General features: G+C 40.5%; 1 protein-coding gene across 1 annotated transcript in view; it reads left to right on the top strand.

Moving 5' to 3' along the window:
- MKRN1 (makorin ring finger protein 1) overlaps positions 1-18,539 on the top strand; it is a 29,100-nt gene that overhangs the window by 474 nt on the left and 10,087 nt on the right. The window contains exon 2 of the mRNA XM_024742503.1: positions 7,096-7,224. Within this exon, the coding sequence (XP_024598271.1) occupies positions 7,096-7,224 (129 nt within the window). The remainder of the gene's footprint in view (positions 1-7,095; positions 7,225-18,539) is intronic.

An 18,539-nucleotide genomic window follows, 5' to 3' on the forward strand; every position in this document is an offset into this window, starting at 1 on the left:
ACTCCTCCCTCCTTTTTATTGTCGCCGGATCCCCCAGCCCCTGCCTCCAGCTCGCCGTTTCGAGAAGGAGGTTGGTGGTGTCTCCTGGAGCCCGCCGCCTCCCCGCGACCCTGCCTGGCCGGGGAGCGCCGCCGCGGGCCCCGGCGAGGGGGCTTGGCTGCCGGGCCCCGCCGCCGTGTCATCCGTTTGTAAAGTCTTCTCGGGTCTCTCGGCCCCCGCCCCACCTGGAGCAGAAGCTTTGGTTATTTCTTCTTTGTATGTTTATCGAGGTTGGCGGTTCTGAGCTTTGTCTTAGAACCGAGTGCCGGGCCGGGGTCGTCTCCTCCGCCTTAAAATTTGACGAGCTGCCGTTCCCGTGGCCCGGCTAAAGGTATCTCTTGAAATCCACGCATCTTACTTCAGGGAGTCAAGGAGCTCGTCGCTCCCAAAGGAGAGAGATTTTGTTTTGTTTTGGGATGTCGGATGAAAATATTTGGAAAAAAAATAAGTGATTAGTGGAGGACGGTTATACTGACGTGTGCACGCCTGTAAAAAATTATCGAGCTGTACGTTTAAGATTAGGGCATTTAATTGGATGTTGAACTTGGATTTTTAAAAAGTGATCAGTAAGCGCCTAGAAGCTTTTGTTTTTCAATCGGTTGAAAAAATCAGTTGAAACGCCGGTTTTCACTTAGGTGGGGTAATTTAATTTATATGTAAATGTTTGAAAATATTCTTAATATACAAAACTCACTTCCCTGGTATTAACAGCGAGAGTGCAGCGTTCTCAGTGCTTAACATGATACATTTAAGGCATGAATGATAAGTTTAATTAAGTTTATTTTCAGTAACGGGATGTAGAAAGCATAAAAGCCGTTTTGGTAGCTTCTTTTATCAGTGATCTGTAGATCCTTAGAATACTTGTGCAGTATCCCAAAGAATGAGAATTTAAAAATTCCTATTCATGGAACCAATTATTTGAGTCTGTTACTTCTCTTTTATCTACAATGTTACAGTTGATATGTATGTGCTAGTTGACTCTTTAAAAATAAAGGGACTAGGGGCTTCCCTGGTGGCGCAGTGGTTGGGAGTCTGCCTGCCGATGCAGGGGACACGGGTTCGTGCCCCGGTCTGGGAAGATCCCACATGCCGCGGAGCGGCTAGGCCCGTGAGCTATGGCCGCTGAGCCTGCGCGTCGGGAGCCTGTGCTCCGCAACGGGAGAGGCCACAGCAGTGAGAGGCCCGCGTACCGCAAAAAAATAAATAAATAAAAATAAAGGGAGTAGTGTAACCTTTTACATTCCTGAATTTTCTAGCCATTCATCCTGCAGTTCCAATCTACCTATACACAGACTAATCTTCCTTTAATATGTGGGTTCTTTAAGAACTCTATTCAGTGCCTTGATTTTACACAGACTCTGGTTTCAATATAGTTTAGCCTTGAATACCCATCACTAACTTGACATTACTATATATTACTTGTCTCGTTATTATCCTGTTGCGTCTGTATCTGAGCTCAACTCATTTCTGCCCAGAATGTGTTATTACTTCTACACTTTACTTTCCCCTCTGTTAGGCACTTTCCCCTGATCTACTTCCCCTTTTCTACTTCCTCACCAGTGTCATCAGAACTCAGAACAGCTCACCAGACTAATCATTCCTTTTTGTCTACCTTTAGGATCTTTGAGTTTCTGAAAGATCCCAGATCGATCCTGGACCAGTGGGAGTTCCTTGCCCATGAACCAATAGATTTATATATTTAAGAAATTTACATAGCTGAGTAATATTTCTAAGAAGCATTATGTATCAGATACAGGCTTAGATGTGCTATTGTTTTTGTTTTTCATATAAAGCTGTGTATAGCTTTTGCTTGAGACAGTTATCCAAAAAAGCACAGGCTAGTTGATAAGTCTTGGATTTTAATATTTGATATTGTTTTCAGTTGTTCTAAGTACTAACACGATCTCCTGTTAAAAAATCTTTCTTCCTTTTGAATAGGGGAATACCAAATATGATATCTTCATTTATTTATTGTAAGCTTTGAGCTTTCTGAGAGCAGGGGCCCTGTTTTGTTTATCATTGTGTCTGTAGGGCTTTACTCAGTGCCTGGTATACTCAGTAAATGCTTAAATTGATCTTGATAAATCCACACCTAAAATTACCCACTTTGATATGTGCTTGTAAGATTCCTCTGCTTTCGTTAAGAAGTGGACGACCCCTGTAAATCAGCAAAGACAAAGGACTTAATAGAACATGTGTATATCTTTCTGGGACTACCTCATTCAGTTATTCAGTAAATAAGCATTAGTGCTTACAACGAGAGACATAGAGCTAGATGTTGAAGGAAATGCAGAAATGCCTGTATTATAAATATTTTCATTGTGTTTGATAGCAAAATATCCTTTGAAGAGAATTCAAGATAGTGTTCTAGTTTGTGCCTCTTCCCCCCTTTATATCTAGAAATTTGACTAAGGCTGTTTTCTTCACCAAGGGTATATATAATCCTCTTAGCTGTTTGGGTGTTATAAATTTGTTTTTGGTTGCTCAGAATCATCTGTATTTTCTTGTTGGTTAATATTGTCTAAATGTTTCTCTTGAAATTCTGTCATTGTGTTTATCTTTGCGGCCTTTAAGGAAAACCTAGGTATACTTTTCCCAAGGAACTGTGTTATGCTGCCCCCACCAGGCCATTTTGATATCTTTTATTAGAATTTAGTGCTGTGAACTAGAAATGCTATTGCTTCTTCTAGTTTTCCTGAGTGTTGGGGGTTAAAACAACAAAGTTGTAACTTGCAAGTTGTAATTTTGAACTTAGACAATGTTTTATCAGAGTGCTGCTACAATGGTAGACGAGTGTATTGAAATAATACACAAAAACCAAGTGTTTTTTCATTTTGACTTTTCAAAAACTTTAAGTGTAGCGTAAAAATGAAGGGAATTTTTCCGGAAAGTCTTTATCCAAGTGCTGTGATATCCACAGTAAAATTTATTGCTTTCAGACTTTAGTGTTTTTTGAAGGGATGGCATTGAAAAAGTTATTCAGCCCAGGGAAAGAGAAATTAATTTGCTACTGGCACTGTGATTCCCCATGACACCTAGCTGTCTTCTACAGTTTTTACTGAACACATATCTAAGTATTATGTGTACAGGTACTACAGAAGATAAAAAGCAGAATAAACTATAGTTCTTAAACACCAGGAATTTACAATCTAGTTTGAGAAATAGGGTACATGTACTTATCAAGAATTAAGTAACAGAGTAAACAGTGTCACAGCAGATTAAGTGATTAAGTGCCAAATTAATTAATATTCTGTAATTTCTGTAAATCCCCAGACAGGTTGTTATGACGCCTAGAAGTACTTTGAGGGTATTGGGTGGTTCTCTTAACACCCTCACAAGCTACTGTTGGGGTTTCTTATATATATCTTGGTAACCATGCTTATGTTTCCAAGAGGTACAACAGTCGGGGATTCTAGTCAGTTGTATTTGTCTTTATTACTGGACAATGTCTGATTGGAGTCATAGAATCTTCAAGGTGGAAGGAACCATAGAAATCATATGGCCCAGCCTTTAACTGAAGGCAACCTCAGCCTGGACACTGGCATTAAGGTGAATTTGGATGATGACTTTTTGGTGGTGGCATTTAAAAAAGAAAATGGGGAGAGATTCTTGGGAGAGTTGCCTTTCTTCCTCTTTAGATTATAACTTACACTATCATGTCATAATCTCTTAGACATGGATTGGCAAGAAGGGATTTCACTGTGAGGACTGTTTATAATTATACCAACAGTGTTAATATCACTGAGAGACAAAAGGCAAGTAAAACAAACCAGAAACCCAGACCATATGTACCAAACAACCATGTAAAATAATGCTTAGTATTTGGCAGTAACTAATTAGGGCTTGTATTCTAGTGTTTCTGTTGATTCTGCGGTATCGGGTGATTTGTGTCTGCTTGAATTCCTTTGGTGATGCTAGTTCTGGACCTCAGGAGCTTATTTCATTGCTGGATAGTTCTAGTTCTCAGTCCTTACGCTGAGCCAGGTTTATGATGTAGCTTCCCACATGTATTGACTTTGCCAGGAATAGTGCTGCAAAAGGCTATTCCTTTTTCTTCTGGCCAAACTACTCCAGTTACTTAAAATCTTCTTATGGCATGACATCTAGGTCTCTTGCTTTTCTTATCCGATTCGTTAGTGTGTACCTCTTACAGTGTGTGGTCGGAAACAAATGTAGTCAAGGCAGAGAAGAGATGTGGAAGGGGAGATGGGGAAATGAACTCGAGTGCCAGCAAAGACACTATGCAGCTGCTACTGCACACATGGAGGGTTTTTTTTTGTTTTTTTTTTTTAAGTTCTTAAATCTGAAAGAGTGGTGAAACTAAGACAAAATAGCTTTACTGAGGGTCACAAAGCTGGAATTGAAACAGTCTTCCCAGTTCTGAAACTGTGTGCTTTTTACTACTGCCTGGATCCAAACAGTTGACTGCTGCTGCAGCCCGATTGTGTCAACTGTTCTGGTAGCTGCATCCACTGCTGGCTCTTGAAACTTGGAATCAACTGAAGTCCCTAGACGTAAATGTAATCAGCTGGCCCAGACACGTCACCTGGAAGAAGGCAGTTTAATGTAATGTTTTAAAATTTAAATTTAATTCTGACATGTCCTTGTTTCAGATCTTTCAGTGGTTTCTTACTGCTTTAAGATAACTTAAAAGGCCCTGCAGAATCTGTTCCCTAGTCTTCCAGCCTGTCCTCCCCTCTGTTCTCTCCATTCTTGGTCATTGCTGTATTATGCTCTTGGTCAAAAGGTACCAACAGGCCATGCTACACTGTCTTGGGCCAGTGACTCTGAGTTTTACTCTTTCATTTTGGATTCTCGGGAACAGTTTTTACTATCATGGATGTCAGAAAGTAACAGTGGTGTGAGGTGTTGCACAAGTGTTGAGGAAGAGCCTCCTGCTGGACACTGAAATGCAGGTGTCAGGGAGCTGAACTCCTTGGAGCAACGGCTTTGCAATCTCCAGGGGCAGGTATTTTATCAAGCCTTAAAACTGTATCAGTATGTGCACCTCTGACTTCAAACTGACCCCAAAGAACATTGAAGGTATAGACAGCTTTGTCTTGTGTTGAGAATTGAGAAAGTTCCCACTGGGGATGGGACAGTAAGCAACTATATTCAAACAGTGAGACTGTTTCAAATGAATAAGCAGTTACCAACTGTGGATAATTTTTTGTGTGTGTGTGTGGATACTTGTATAGATACTTTGAAGCATGATTATACTAGTGGTGATTACAATGAAATTATTGACTTGTTGGGTTGTTGGGTTTTTTTAAGTGTTAATTTGTTCATTTATACAGTCAAAAAAGTACCTATTGGCACAAGTGGTTTAACTCAAATTTGTGTTATGTGGTGCTCAGACAGCTTCAAAGCTTGCAGAAAGTTGCCCTGTACTTGAGCAAAAGTTCAGACCTAGTTAGATTAAGTTAAACCTGATAATAGTTGAAATTAGGTTAATTATAGTTAGAATTTGACTTCCTACTACTATATTCTTATGTTTTGTTATGGACTGAAACCCTAGGGTAGTTCAGGATCTTCTTGATAATTATAGCTGTTCCACCAAGATGTTAACATTTTTTCTTTCTATGTCACATAGAAGGTATACATGCCAGAAATTTTTAAAAATTAATTAATTAATTAATTTTTGGCTGCGTTTGGTCTTCGTTGCTGCTCGTGGGCTCTCAGGCCACTCCCTGTTGCAGTGAGCTGGCCTCTCATTGCAGTGGCTTCTCTTGTTGTGGAGCACGGGCACCAGGAGCGTGGGCTTCAGTAGTTGTGGCATGCAGGCTCAGTAGTTGTGGCTCTCAGGGCTCCAGAGCGCAGGCTCAGCAGTTGTGGCGCACAGGCCTAGTTGCTCTGTGGCATGTGGGATCCTCCGGGACCAGGGCTCGAACTTGTGTCCCCCACATTGGCAGGCAGATTCCCAACCACTACGCCACCAGGGAAGCCCCATGCCAGTAATTTGAATAGGACCTTTCACATTTCAATTTGGGGCAGGCTTCTTCAAGGCTCCTTTAGGTAAATATGAGTCTCTTTTCTATACATCCTTCAATCCAGTGGACAAGTGGAGTGCACTTAATGCTATTCTACCTTCCTTCTCTAGATAATTGACACACCCATGAGGTAGGCACTTTTTCCTTACTCTGGATCAGCTGTACATAGATGCATATTTGGGGCAGTTAATGGTCTGCCAACATGAAATTTTCATAACTCTACTCAAGAGAAAGAGACCAAAGTCAGTGATGGGAGGGAGGATGCAAGGGGTGGTGGTAGTTCTACCCGCTTTACAAGATCAGGATTATCTACAAAAAGTAAAGCCCCTTATCACTTCCCTGATCCACCTAGTTACTTACAGATTGCTGCTTGGCCCCCCACCCCATTTCCAGTTTAGTTGGTCTGTGGTGAGGTCTCAGAAGTTGCACTTGTAGCAAATTCCCAGGTCGTCTTAGAAACTGAGTCATTCTCTGATACTTGGTTTTTGGAAACTGCTAGTTAGGTACACATGTTCTCCTTCAGAACAAGAGTCTGCTAAATGAAGGACAGAAAGTGATTTCCCTTTGCCTCTACCTTTGCAACAAATTTTACTTGTATTTTCACATGTGGCTTTTAAAGAATTAAAATGGTTTCTCAAAGAATTGAAACATATACAGTAGTCTGACCCGTTCAGGTTTACGTTGTTTCTTGCTTATCTTTGATTTTTTTGCAGATAGAGCTGCCATTATGGCTGAAGTTAGTGGAAAACAAGAAGCTACCTCTGTAGGACTGTAAAATGAGAGCAGTAGTCAGACTTAACCCGTAGAGACAAGATTAATGATGACCTCAAAGTTTAAATTGGTGTCTGTATCTATAGGCAACCTTCCTGTAGTACCATCATGGATAATTTTATGGTCATACAGTCTAGTTCTACTTTCTTTGTGTTCATTTCTCGTGTTTGTGTAGATAGACTATAACAGTAGAATAAAGTACTAGTATATAGTGCTCCTGTGTTATTAGAATATAATGGTCATGAATTCTTTGAGTACTGACTTATAAACCAACTTGTGGTTCTTTGTCTCACAGGTATTTCATGCATGGGGTTTGTAAGGAAGGAGATAACTGTCGATACTCACATGACCTCTCTGACAGTCCATATGGTGTAGTGTGCAAGTATTTTCAGCGAGGGTACTGTATTTACGGAGACCGCTGCAGGTAAGAATTTGTTTCCAATTCAGTTTTGTTCAGGGGTGGATGGAGAGGTTGGCAGAAAAAAGTGGGAGGAAAATACATAATTCCAACAACATTGTAAATAACAGATTTAAAATAGTCCTTTTTTTTTTTTTTGCCATGCCTCACAGCTTGCAGGATCTTAGTTCCCCAACCGGGGATTGAACCCGGGTCATGGCAGTGAACGCACCAAGTCCTAACCACTGGATGGCCAGCGAATTCCCTAAAATAGTACTTTAAAAAGTGCTCATTAGAAATGTTAGCACACTGACATCTCTCTCTTGGAGGGAATGTATTACATTTAAAAAATGAGTTTATAATACAGTCCTAAATTTAAATAGTGCCTGAGGAGCAACTTCTGGCAAACCTAGGAATAGGGTGTGGTGAAGGCATGTTTGTTAATGGCATTTCCTCTTAAAGACCAAGAATAAGGTTCATATTTGACCAGTTGGGACTAGTTTCAGTTCTCTATTAGTATGAATTATGGAGAGAAAATGATATCATAGGCATTTGGAACAGTGTATTAGGTTACTAGTTAAGAGGGCTTCTCATTCCAACTAAATTTTCATAAATCACTTGAGTTCGCAAGACTAAATTTTAAGCCAAGATTTACAGAAAATGCTTCAGAGCAGTCTCTAGTATCTATCTCAGAACGTGGAAAATCAAGAGGGATTAGTTATTAAGTAATCTCTATAATCATTCATTGAATTGGTTAAATTGCAGTTCAGCAGTAGTGGGTTCTGTGGGCTCTGCTAGCAATTGGGTAGAGCTTTTCTTCTCTTTTTCTTTTTGGCTGTACTGCGCGGCACGTGGGATCTTAGTTCCCTGACCAGGGAGCAAACCCGCACCCCCTTCAGTGGAAGTGCTGAGACCTAACCCTGGACCACCAGGGAAGTCCCAGTTAGAGCTTTTCTTTATCTTCTCAGTTTAGAAAATATCTAAGTGTATTAGTTATCTATTTTTTAATTATTATTAGTTATCTATTGATGTTAAACAAGTTACCCTGAAATTCAGCAGCTTGAAAATGGTAAACATTTATTATCTCATAGTTTCTGGAGTCTGGAATCTTGGCGTGGCTTAGCTGAGTGGGTGGTTCTAGCTTGGAGACTCTCGAGAGATTGCGGCCAAGATTTCAGCCAGGGCTGCCATCATCTGAAGTCTCAGTGGGGCCCGGAAGACCACTTGGAAGGTGGCTCACTCACACATCTGTTGATGGGAGGCCTTAGTTCCTCGCCTCGTGGACATTTCCCTAGGGCTGCTTTAGTGTCCTCACACTAACTTGTCCCAGAGTAAGTGATTCAAGAGAGACAGCAAGGACGAAGCCACAATACCTTTTTATGATCTAGTCTCAGAAGTCACACACTGTCACTTCCACTATATTCGGTTTATTACAAGCGAGTCACTAAGTCCAGCCCACCTTCAAGGGGAAAGAAATTGGCCTCCACCTGTTGAAGGGGGGAGGACTGTTAAAGAATTTTGGGCATATTTTATTTTATATATTTTAAGGTTTTTTTAAAAATTTATTTAAAAATTTCTTTTTGGCTGTGTTGGGTCTTCGTTGCTGTGCGGGCTTTCTCTAGTTGCAGTGAGCGGGGGCTACTCTTTATTGCGGCGTGCTGGCTTCTCATTATGGTGGCTTCTATTGTTGTGGAGCACGGGCTCTAGGCACGTGGGCTTCAGTAGTTGTGGCATGACGGCTCAGTAGTTGTGGCTTGTGGGCTCGAGAGCGCAGGCTCAGTAGTTGTGACACACAGGCTTAGTTGTTCCGCAGCATGTGAGATCTTCCCGGACCAGGGCTCTAACCTGTGTCCCCTGCATTGGCAGGCGTAATCTTAACCACTGTGCCACCAGGGAAGTCCCAGGCATATTTTAAATGATCACACTAGGCAAGATATTTTGATAGTGTCATAGCCAATTTTAGCATCCTGTTATCAGAAAAGAATTGTGTCAGCTATTGGGTTCAAATGCTTAGAGTTCAAAAGACTAAGAAATTATTGACGGGTGGGATATTGATGTTAGGCTATCTCACATCTGTTTTACTTAGGAAATCTACTAAGGGTAGAGAAGAAATACAAGATTCTTTCCATGTGACTGTAGGAAGGATCCCAGAAATGGAACCCCTGGTATCTGAGTTTAGTGGTCATTTTGCTCTCTGCTAATGTTTTTCATTGCAATATTGCTAGAAGGAAAAAACTGATACGACACTCCTCAAAAAAAACCCCCAAAACTAAAAAACCCAGATATGTCTCTTGTAGTCAGTCACAATATTAAAAAGGGCAATAGGTGTTAGAAATCCATCCTACTGTGAATGAGCGATTCTTTGTAGTGGATGGTCTCTGCAAGATTTTTTTTAACAAAATCTTTATTGGAGTATAATTGCTTCACAATACTGTGTTAGTTTCTGTTGCATAACAAAGAGAATCAGCCATATGTATACACATGTCCCCATATCCCCTCCCTCTTAGCCTCCCTCCCATCCTCCCTATCCCACCCCTCTAGGTTATCGCAAAGCACACGAAGCAGATCTCGCTGTGCTATGCTGCTGCTTCCCACCAGCCAACTATTTTACCCACTGTTGCGGCATCTCCCGTTGCAGAGCACAGGCTCCGGACGCGCAGGCTCAGCGGCCATGGCTTGCAGGCCCAGCCGCTCCGCGGCATGTGGGATCTTCCCAGACCGGGGCACGAACCCGCGTCCCCTGCATCGGCAGGCAGACTCTCAACCACTGCGCCACCAGGGAAGCCCACCAGCCAACTATTTTACATTTGGTGGTGTATATATGTCCACGCTACTCTCACTTTGCCCCAACTTTGCCCTCCCACCCTATCCATGTCCTCAAGTCCATTTTCTATGTCTACCTCTTTATTTCTGTCCTGCAACTAGGTTCATTAGTACCTTTTTTTTTTTTTTAGATTCCATATATATGCGTTAGCATACGGTATTTGTTTTTCTCTTTCTGACTTAACTTCACTCTGTATGACACACTCTAGGTCCATCCACCTCACTACAAATAACTCAAATTTTTTTTTTATGGCTGAGTAATGTTCCACTGTATATATGTGCCACATCTTTATCCATTCATCTGTTGGTGGACAGTTAGGTTGGTTCCATGTCCTGGCTACTGTAAATAGTGCTGCAGTGAACATTGTGGTGCATGTCTCTTTGAATTTTGGTTTTCTCAGGGTATATGCCCCATAGTGGGATTGCTGGGTCATATGGTAGTTCCAGTTTTAGTTTTTTAAGGAACCTCCATACTGTTCTCCTTGGTGGTTGTATCAATTTACATTCCCACCAATAGTGCAGGAGGGTTCCCTTTTCACCACACCCTTTCCAGCATTTATTGTTTCTAGAGTTTTGGTTTTTTCCCTAGATTTTTTGATGATGGCCATTCTGACTGGTGTGAGGTGATACCTCATTGTAGTTTTGATTTGCATTTCTCTAATAATTAGTGATGTTGAGCATCTTTTCATGTGCCTCTTGGCCATCTGTACGTCTTCCTTGGTGAAATGTCTATTTAGGTCTTCTGCCCATTTTTTAACTGGATTGTTTGTTTTTTGATATTGAGGTGTTTGTATATTTTGGAGATTAATCCTTTGTCTGTTGTGTCATTTGCAAATATTTTCTCCCATTCTGAGGGTTGTCTTTTTGTCTTGTTTATGGTTTCCTTTGCTGTGCAAAGCTTTTAAGTTTAATTAAGACCCATTTGTTTATTTTTGGTTTCATTTCCCGAACTCTAGGAGGTGGGTCAAAAAAGATCTTGCTGTGGTTTATGTCAAAGAGTGTTTTTCCCATGTTTTTCCTCTAAGAGTTTTATAGTGTCCGGTCTTATATTAAGTCTTTAATCCATTTGTAGTTTATTTTTGTGTATGGTGTTAGGTAGTGTTCTAATTTCATTCTTTCACATGTAGCTGTCCAGTTTTCCCAGCACCACTTATTGAAGAGGCCATCTTTTCTCCAATCTATGTTCTTGCCTCCTTTATTGTAAATTAGGTGCCCATGTGTGCGTGGGTTTATCTCTGGGCATTCTATCTTGTACCATTGATCTATATTTCTGTTTTTGTGCCAGTACCATACTGTCTTGATTACTGTAGCTCTGTGGTATAGTTTGAAGCCAGGGAGCCTTATTCCTCCAGCTCCATTTTTCTTTCTCAAGATTGCTTTGGCTAGTATAGTCATTTTCCATATGTGTTTGTGTTTCCATATGAATTGTAAAATTTTTTGTTCTAATTCTGTGAAGAATGCCATTGGTAGTTTGATAGGGATTGCATTGAATCTGTAGATTGCTTTGGCTAGTATAGTCATTTTCACAATATTGATTCTTCCAATGCAAGAACATGGTATATTTCTCCATCTCTTTCTGTCATCTTTGATTTCTTTCATCAGTATTTTATAGTTTTCTGAGTACAGGTCTTTTACCTCCTTAGGCAGGTTTATTCCTAGGTATTTTATTCTTTTTGTTGCAGTGGTAAATGGGAGTGTTTCCTTAATTTCTCTTTCTGATTTTTCATTGTTGGTGTGTAGGAATGCCAGAGATTTCTGTGTGTTAATTTTGTATCCTGCAACCTTACCAAATTCATTGATTAGTTCTAGTAATTTTCTGGTGGCATCTTTAGGATTCTCTATGTATAGTATCATGTCATCAGCAAACAGTGACAGTTTTATTTCTTTTCCAATTTATATTCCTTTTATTTCTTTTCCTTCGATTGCTATGGCTAGGACTTCCAAAACTATGTTCAATAAGAATGGCGAGAGTGGACATCCTTGTCTTGTTCCTGATCTTAGTGGAAATGCTTTCAGTTTTTCACCATTGAGTATGACGCTTGCTGTGGGTTTGTCATATGTGTCTTTTATTATGTTGAGGTAGGTTCTCTCTTTGCCCATTTTCTGGAGAGTTTTTATCATAAATGGGTGTTGAATTTTGTCAAAAGCTTTTTCTGCATCTATTGTGATGATTATATGGTTTTTATTCCTTAATTTGTTAATGTGGTGTATCACATTGATTGATTTGCGTATATTGAAGAATCCCTGCCTCCCTGGGATAAATCCCACTTGTTCATAGTGTATGATCCTTTTAATGTGTTGTTGGATTCTGTTTTCTAGTATTTTCTTCAGGATTTTTGCATCTGTGTTCATCAGTGATATTGGTCTATAATTTTCTTTTTTTGTGATATCTTTTTCTGGTTTTGTTATCAGGATGATGGTGGCTTCGTAGAAGGAATTTGGGAGTGTTTCTCCCTCTGCAGTTTTTTTGGAAGAGTTTGAGAAGGATCTCTACATGTTTGATAGAATTCGCCTGTGAGGCCGTCTGGTCCTGGACTTTTGTTTGTTAGAAGATTTTACGTTACAGTTTCAATTTCATTACTTGTGATAGATCTGTTTATCTTTTCTAATTCTTCCTGGGTCAGTCTTGGAAAATTATACCTTTCCAAGAATTTGTCCATTTCTTCATGGTTGTCCTTTTTATTGGCATGTAGTTGTTTGTAGTCCTTTGTACTTCTGCAGTGTCAGTTGTGATTTCTCCTTTTTCATTTCTAATTTTATTGATTTGCGTCCTCTCGCTTTTCTTCTTGATGAGTCTGGCTAAGGTTTTTCAATTTTGTTTATCTTCTCAAAGAACCAACTCTTAGTTTTATTGATCTTTACTACTGTTTTCTTCATTTCTATTTCATTTATTTCTGCTCTGATCTTTATGATTTCTTTCCTTCTACTGACTTTGGGTTTTCTTTGTTCTTCTTTGTCTAGTTGTTTTAAGTGTAGGGTTAGATTGTTTATTTGAGATTTTTCTTGTTTTTTGAGGTGAGATTGAATTGCTATAAATTTCCCTCTTAGAACTGCTTTTGCTGTGTCCTATAGGTTTTGGGTCGTGGTGTTTTCGTTCTCATTTGTTTCTATGTATTTTTAAATTTCTTTGATTTCTTCAGTGATCTCTTGGTTATTTAGTAGCGCACTGTTTAGCCTCCATGTTTTTTTGTTTTTTTTTTTTTGCGGTACGCGGGCCTCTCACTGTTGTGGCCTCTCCTGTTGTGGAGCACAGGCTCCGGACGCACAGGCCCAGCGGCCATGGCTCACGGGCCCAGCCGCTCCGCGGCACGTGGGATCTTCCCGGATTGAGGCACGAACCTGTGTCCCCTGCATCAGCAGGTGGACTCTCAACCACTGCGCCACCAGGGAAGCCCGCCTCCATGTATTTTTGTTTTTTACAGTTTTTTTCTTGTAATTGATTTCCAGTCTCATAGTGTTGTGGTCAGAAAAGATGCTTGATATGATTTCAGTTTTCTTAAATTTTCCGAGGCTTGATTTGTGACCCAAGATGTGATCTATCCTGGAGAATGTTCCATGTGCACTTGAGAAGAAAGTATATTCTGCCACTTTTGGGTGGATAAATATCAATTAGATCTGCCTGGTCTGTTGTGTCATTTAAAGCTTGTGTTTCCTTATTTATTTTCTGTTTGGATAATCTGTCCATTGGTGTAAGTGGGGTGCTAAAGTCCCCTACTATTACTGTGTTACTTTCTATTTCTTTCATGGTTGTTAGCATTTGCCTTATGTATTGAGGTGCTCCTATGTTGGGTGCATAAACATTTATAATTGTTACATCTTCTTGGATTGATCCCTTGATCATTATGTAGTGTCCTTCTTTGTCTCTTGTAATAGTCTTTATTTTAAAGTCTGTTTTGTCTGATATGAGAATTGCTACTCCAGCTTTCTTTTTCTTTTTTTTTTTTTTCCAGCTTTCTTTTGATTTCCATTTGCATGGAATCTTTTTCCACCCCTTCACTTTCAGTCTGTACTTGTCCCTAGGTCTGAAGTGGGTCTCTTGTAGACAGCATATATATGGGTCTTGTTTTTGTATCCATTCAGCCAGTCTATGTTTTTTGGTTGGGGCATTTAATCTATTCACATTCAAGGATATTACCGATATGTATGTTCCTATTACCATTTTCTTAGTCATTTTGGGTTTGTTTTTGTGGGTCTTTTTCTTCTCTTGTGTTTCCCGCTTAGAGAAGTTTCTTTAGCATTTGTTGTAAAGCTGGTTTGGTGGTGCTGAATTCTTTTAGCTTTTGCTTGTCTGAAAAGCTTTTGATTTCTCCATCAAATCTGAGTGAGATCCTTGCTGGTTAGAGTGATCTTGGTTGTAGGTTTTTCTCTTTCATCACTTTAAGTATATCCTGCCCCTCCCTTTTGGCCTGAAGAGTTTCCGCTGAAAAATCAGCTGATAACCTTATGGGGATTCCTTTGTATGTTACTTTTTGTTTTCCCTTGCTGCTTTTAATATTTTTTCTTTGAATTTAATTTTTGTTAGTTTGATTAATATGTGTCTTGGTGTGTTCTTCCTAGGATTTGTCCTGTATGGGACTCTCTGTGCTTCCTGGACTTGGGTGACTATTTCCTTTCCCATGTTAGGGAAGTTTTCAACTATAATCTCTTCAAATATTTTCTCAGACCCGTTCTCTTTCTCTTCTTCTTTTGGGACCCCTATAATTCAAATGTTGGTGCTTTTAGTGTTGTCCCAGAGGTCTCTGAGATTGTCTTCAATTCTTTTCATTCTTTTTTCTTTATTCTGCTCCTCGGAAGTTATTTCTACCATTTTGTCTTCCAGCTCACTTATTCCTTCTTCTGCCTCAGTTATCTGTTACTGATTCCTTTTAGTGTATTTTTCATTTCATTTATTGTGTTGTTCATCTCTGTTTGTTCTTCTAGATCTTTGTTAAACATTTCTTGTATTTTCTCAGTCTGTGCCTCCATTCTGTTTCCGAGATTCTGGATCATCTTTGCTATCATGACTCTGAATTCTTTTTCAGGTAGATTGCCTATTTCCTCTTCATTTATTTGGTCCTGTAGGTTTTTACCTTGCTTCTTCATCTGTGATATATTTTTTTGCTCTCTCTCTCTCTCTCCCTCTCTCCTTTTTTTTTTTTTTTTGAGTGGGATTATGTTCCTGTCTTACTGGTTGTTTGGCCTGAGGCTTCCAGCACTGGGGTTTGTAGGCTATTGGGTAGAGCTGGGTTTTGTTGCTGAGAAGAGAGACGCCGCGAGGCCTCACTCTGATGAATATTTCCTGGGTTTGAGTTTCTCTGTTAGTACAGTGGTTCAGACTTGGAACTCCCACCACAGGAGCTTCACCCCGACTCCAGGCTCGTGAACCAAGATGCCGCAGGCTGCCTGGGGTGGCAAAAAAAAAAGAAAAAACCCCAATAATATAGTAAAAAATAAAATTAGTCTAGGAAATTAACAGATATTTTAGGAAGAATATAAAAATAAAATATAGATGAGTCAACAACCAGAAGGTGCATCAGTATCACAATAGTTAAAAACAAAAACGAGGGAAATGAAAAAGTTGGGGGGAGGGGAGAAAGGCCTTCGCTGTGGAGAGTGGGGCCCAAGCAAGGGGAAGGTTTGGGCAGTGGGCGGGGCCAGTGCTCAGGACCCACAGTGCTGGAAAAGGCCTTGGGGACTGTGGGGGGTGCGGCTTAGGCTCAAGGAGCAGAGGTTGGTCTCAGAGCGCCGGGAACCTCACCTGGGAGCCCAGCAGGCTTCCTGGGCTTGAGTGGGCGGGAAAACGCCCTCCCCTCCTCCTGGAGGGCCCCTCCCGCCTGCCTCTCCTGATCTCCCTGCCCGCAGGGGCACCGACCCTGTCTGGCCTCCACTTCTCCTGCCGTCAGTCTCCCTATGTCCTACCGGTTCACTTTGGGGTTCCTCCTGTCTCCTTGAGTGTTAGAGCTCACCACCAGCGGCCAGCAGGTGCCCTAGTTGTGGGGAGACGCTAACTCTGCGTCTTCCCACACTGCCATCTTGACTCCAACTCCTCTGCAGGATTTTTAAACCAACGTAATTCCTTGACTAGGCAGTCAGTTGAGAATCCTTGTAAACTATAGGGAGAGAGGAATTGAATGTAAGCAAGAGTGGACACGGGGCTCTAAGGTGTGCAGCAGAGAGACTTGGAGAACAATATACTGTGTGATAGATTGTGGAAAATTATGGCTGTTAACAGATGAGCCTCTTATTTCAGAAGAGGTACTCATGATTGGACCATAGAGGTGATATAACTGGGAAATAAGGGGGTAAATTGAAGAAATCCGAGCTAAGGCCTAGGCTCCATGTGTTGGTCAGCAGTTTTCTCTTTAGTAAGGGTATACAGCTCCGTTTTTGGGGAATGATCCTGATTTGAGCTGGGTTTAGTGCTCTTAGGGTAAAGTGAAAGGAGTTAGGGAAACCTACATCCCAATAGTCTACCTGAAAGGAAAGTTTGGTGATAATTGTTTGGGACAGGCTGATATAGGTGATTATTAAGAGCTTGATTATAGATTAGCTAAGGAAGGAATCTCATGGAGTGGCTTGTTCCAAGATCCAAGACTGTTTCCTCATTAAAATTGTACTTGGGGGCTTAAGCCTACTTTTCACTCTTACTATGTAGAGATCTTTTTATGCAACTTGGCCAATGCCCAGGGATTTTGAGTAGTTTAACTCCTCATGAAGGGAATAGTTTATAATGAAATGATATCCTAGTTCCAATAGGCCAGAAGTGTTGCTGCATCTGTGTTGCAGAAGTGTTGCTGTATCCGTATTGCAGAAGTATTGCTGCATCCGTATTGCAGAAGTATTGCATCCGTGTTGCATAATGCGGTGCTGTTATTTAGTGATGCCAGTTCTTTGTTGCTCAGGACTGTTGCAGATGTAGCATCCTTTGCCCCCACTGAGTAAGTGCCATTAGAACTCCTGGTCATTGTTTCTGAACACCCACTTGGGAAAGGGACAGGACTGCCTTGGTTGACAACCATTGTTATGGTAGATCTTGTTTCCTTTGGAGTGACCAGGAGGCATGCGGGATCTTAGTTCCCTGACTAGGAATTGAACCCATGCTCCCTGCAGTGGAAGCCTGGAGTCCTGACCACTGGACTACCAGGGAATTCCCCTTTGGAGGGATTTTTTTTTTTGCCCTATAGACCTACCAAATCCCATAAGTTAACATCTTTAAAGGCAGATATCAAAGCTCAGAATGATGGGGGTGGGGAGTTGCAAGCCAACCAGAGGGAGAAGTGTAGAGGTAGAAGAAAACTGGATTAAACTTCCTTAGATAGAAACTGATACTGTATCAAAGTATTCTTTGCACGATGTGAAAGAAAAACTCAATATTAGTTTCAGTGTTGCCTCAGTATTAACTTACCACTGTGGCTTAAAGGATCGGCAATTCTGTGTTAATTTCTTAAAGAATTAATAACTTTACAAAGCCACTGTCATGGACTGAATCCAATAGATGTGAGGATTCTCTTTAACGGGGCCTGGAAGACTTTCAGTATGGGACCAGAGAATTAATATTTGTGGCTGGGCAGGCCATACGGTTTCTTGTAGCACAAAAACAGCCCTAGGTAAATACATAAGCTAATAGGTGTGACTGTGTTCCAATGAAACTTTATTTTGGGACACTGAAATTTTATTTAATTAATTAGTTAATTAATTTAAACATTTCTGAGAGAGAGTTTATTTTATTTATTTATTTTTAATTTTGTTTTTGGCCATGCTGTGTGGCACACGGGATCTTAGTTCCCCGACCAGGGATCAAACCCATGCCCCCTGCATTGGGAGTGCAGAGGCCCCCCCAGGGAAGTCCTTGAAATTTTAATTTCAATTACTTTTCGTGTCACAAAATTATCTTTTTTCCAACTATTTAAAAATGCCAAAACCATTCCTAGCTCCCGTTGGGTTTGACTTGAGGGCCGTACGGGGCCCAGTCCCTTTTCCACGAAGAGTTCCATGCTTCACTGAACCGTTAGTTTTTAGTAAACTCCTTTCAAAATGGGAGTATTGCTTTTGCCTTTGTCTTTTTCTTCCTTGCTTTATTCTTTCTTATTTGTGCTCTACCTTTCCTAGCGTTTACTCACAAAATTTTACTTCAGAAGTGTATTTTATATAGATATATTCTGCACTATTTACAAATGTGAACTTTCTTGCTAATATTCTGTGCTTTCAGAATTTTTATTTATACCTTATTGATTCCTTGGTAAATTTTCCTTAAAACCAAAATGCACTCCTTTCAAAAACTTGGTAGTATTTGCAATTTGATAGATGGTGATAAGCATTCGAGTCCTATCTTTTAAGTAGTTTTTTGAGTCATTTACCCTGAAATTCTTGAAATGAATATGGCAAAGGAGAAAGAAAGAGAACTAAAATATGGGTGTCATATCTATTTCTTAGACCCTTTATGTATCTTGACATTTAGTTTTATTTAATCCTTTAAAGCTTTCCCAAAGCCCTGAAGGCTTTCTCTGTCGGTGAAGCTGGCATTTTAAATTCGAGCCTGT

This window comes from Neophocaena asiaeorientalis, unplaced genomic scaffold (genome assembly GCF_003031525.2).
Source record: "Neophocaena asiaeorientalis asiaeorientalis breed wild unplaced genomic scaffold, Neophocaena_asiaeorientalis_V1.1 scaffold598, whole genome shotgun sequence".
NCBI lineage: Eukaryota > Metazoa > Chordata > Mammalia > Artiodactyla > Phocoenidae > Neophocaena > Neophocaena asiaeorientalis.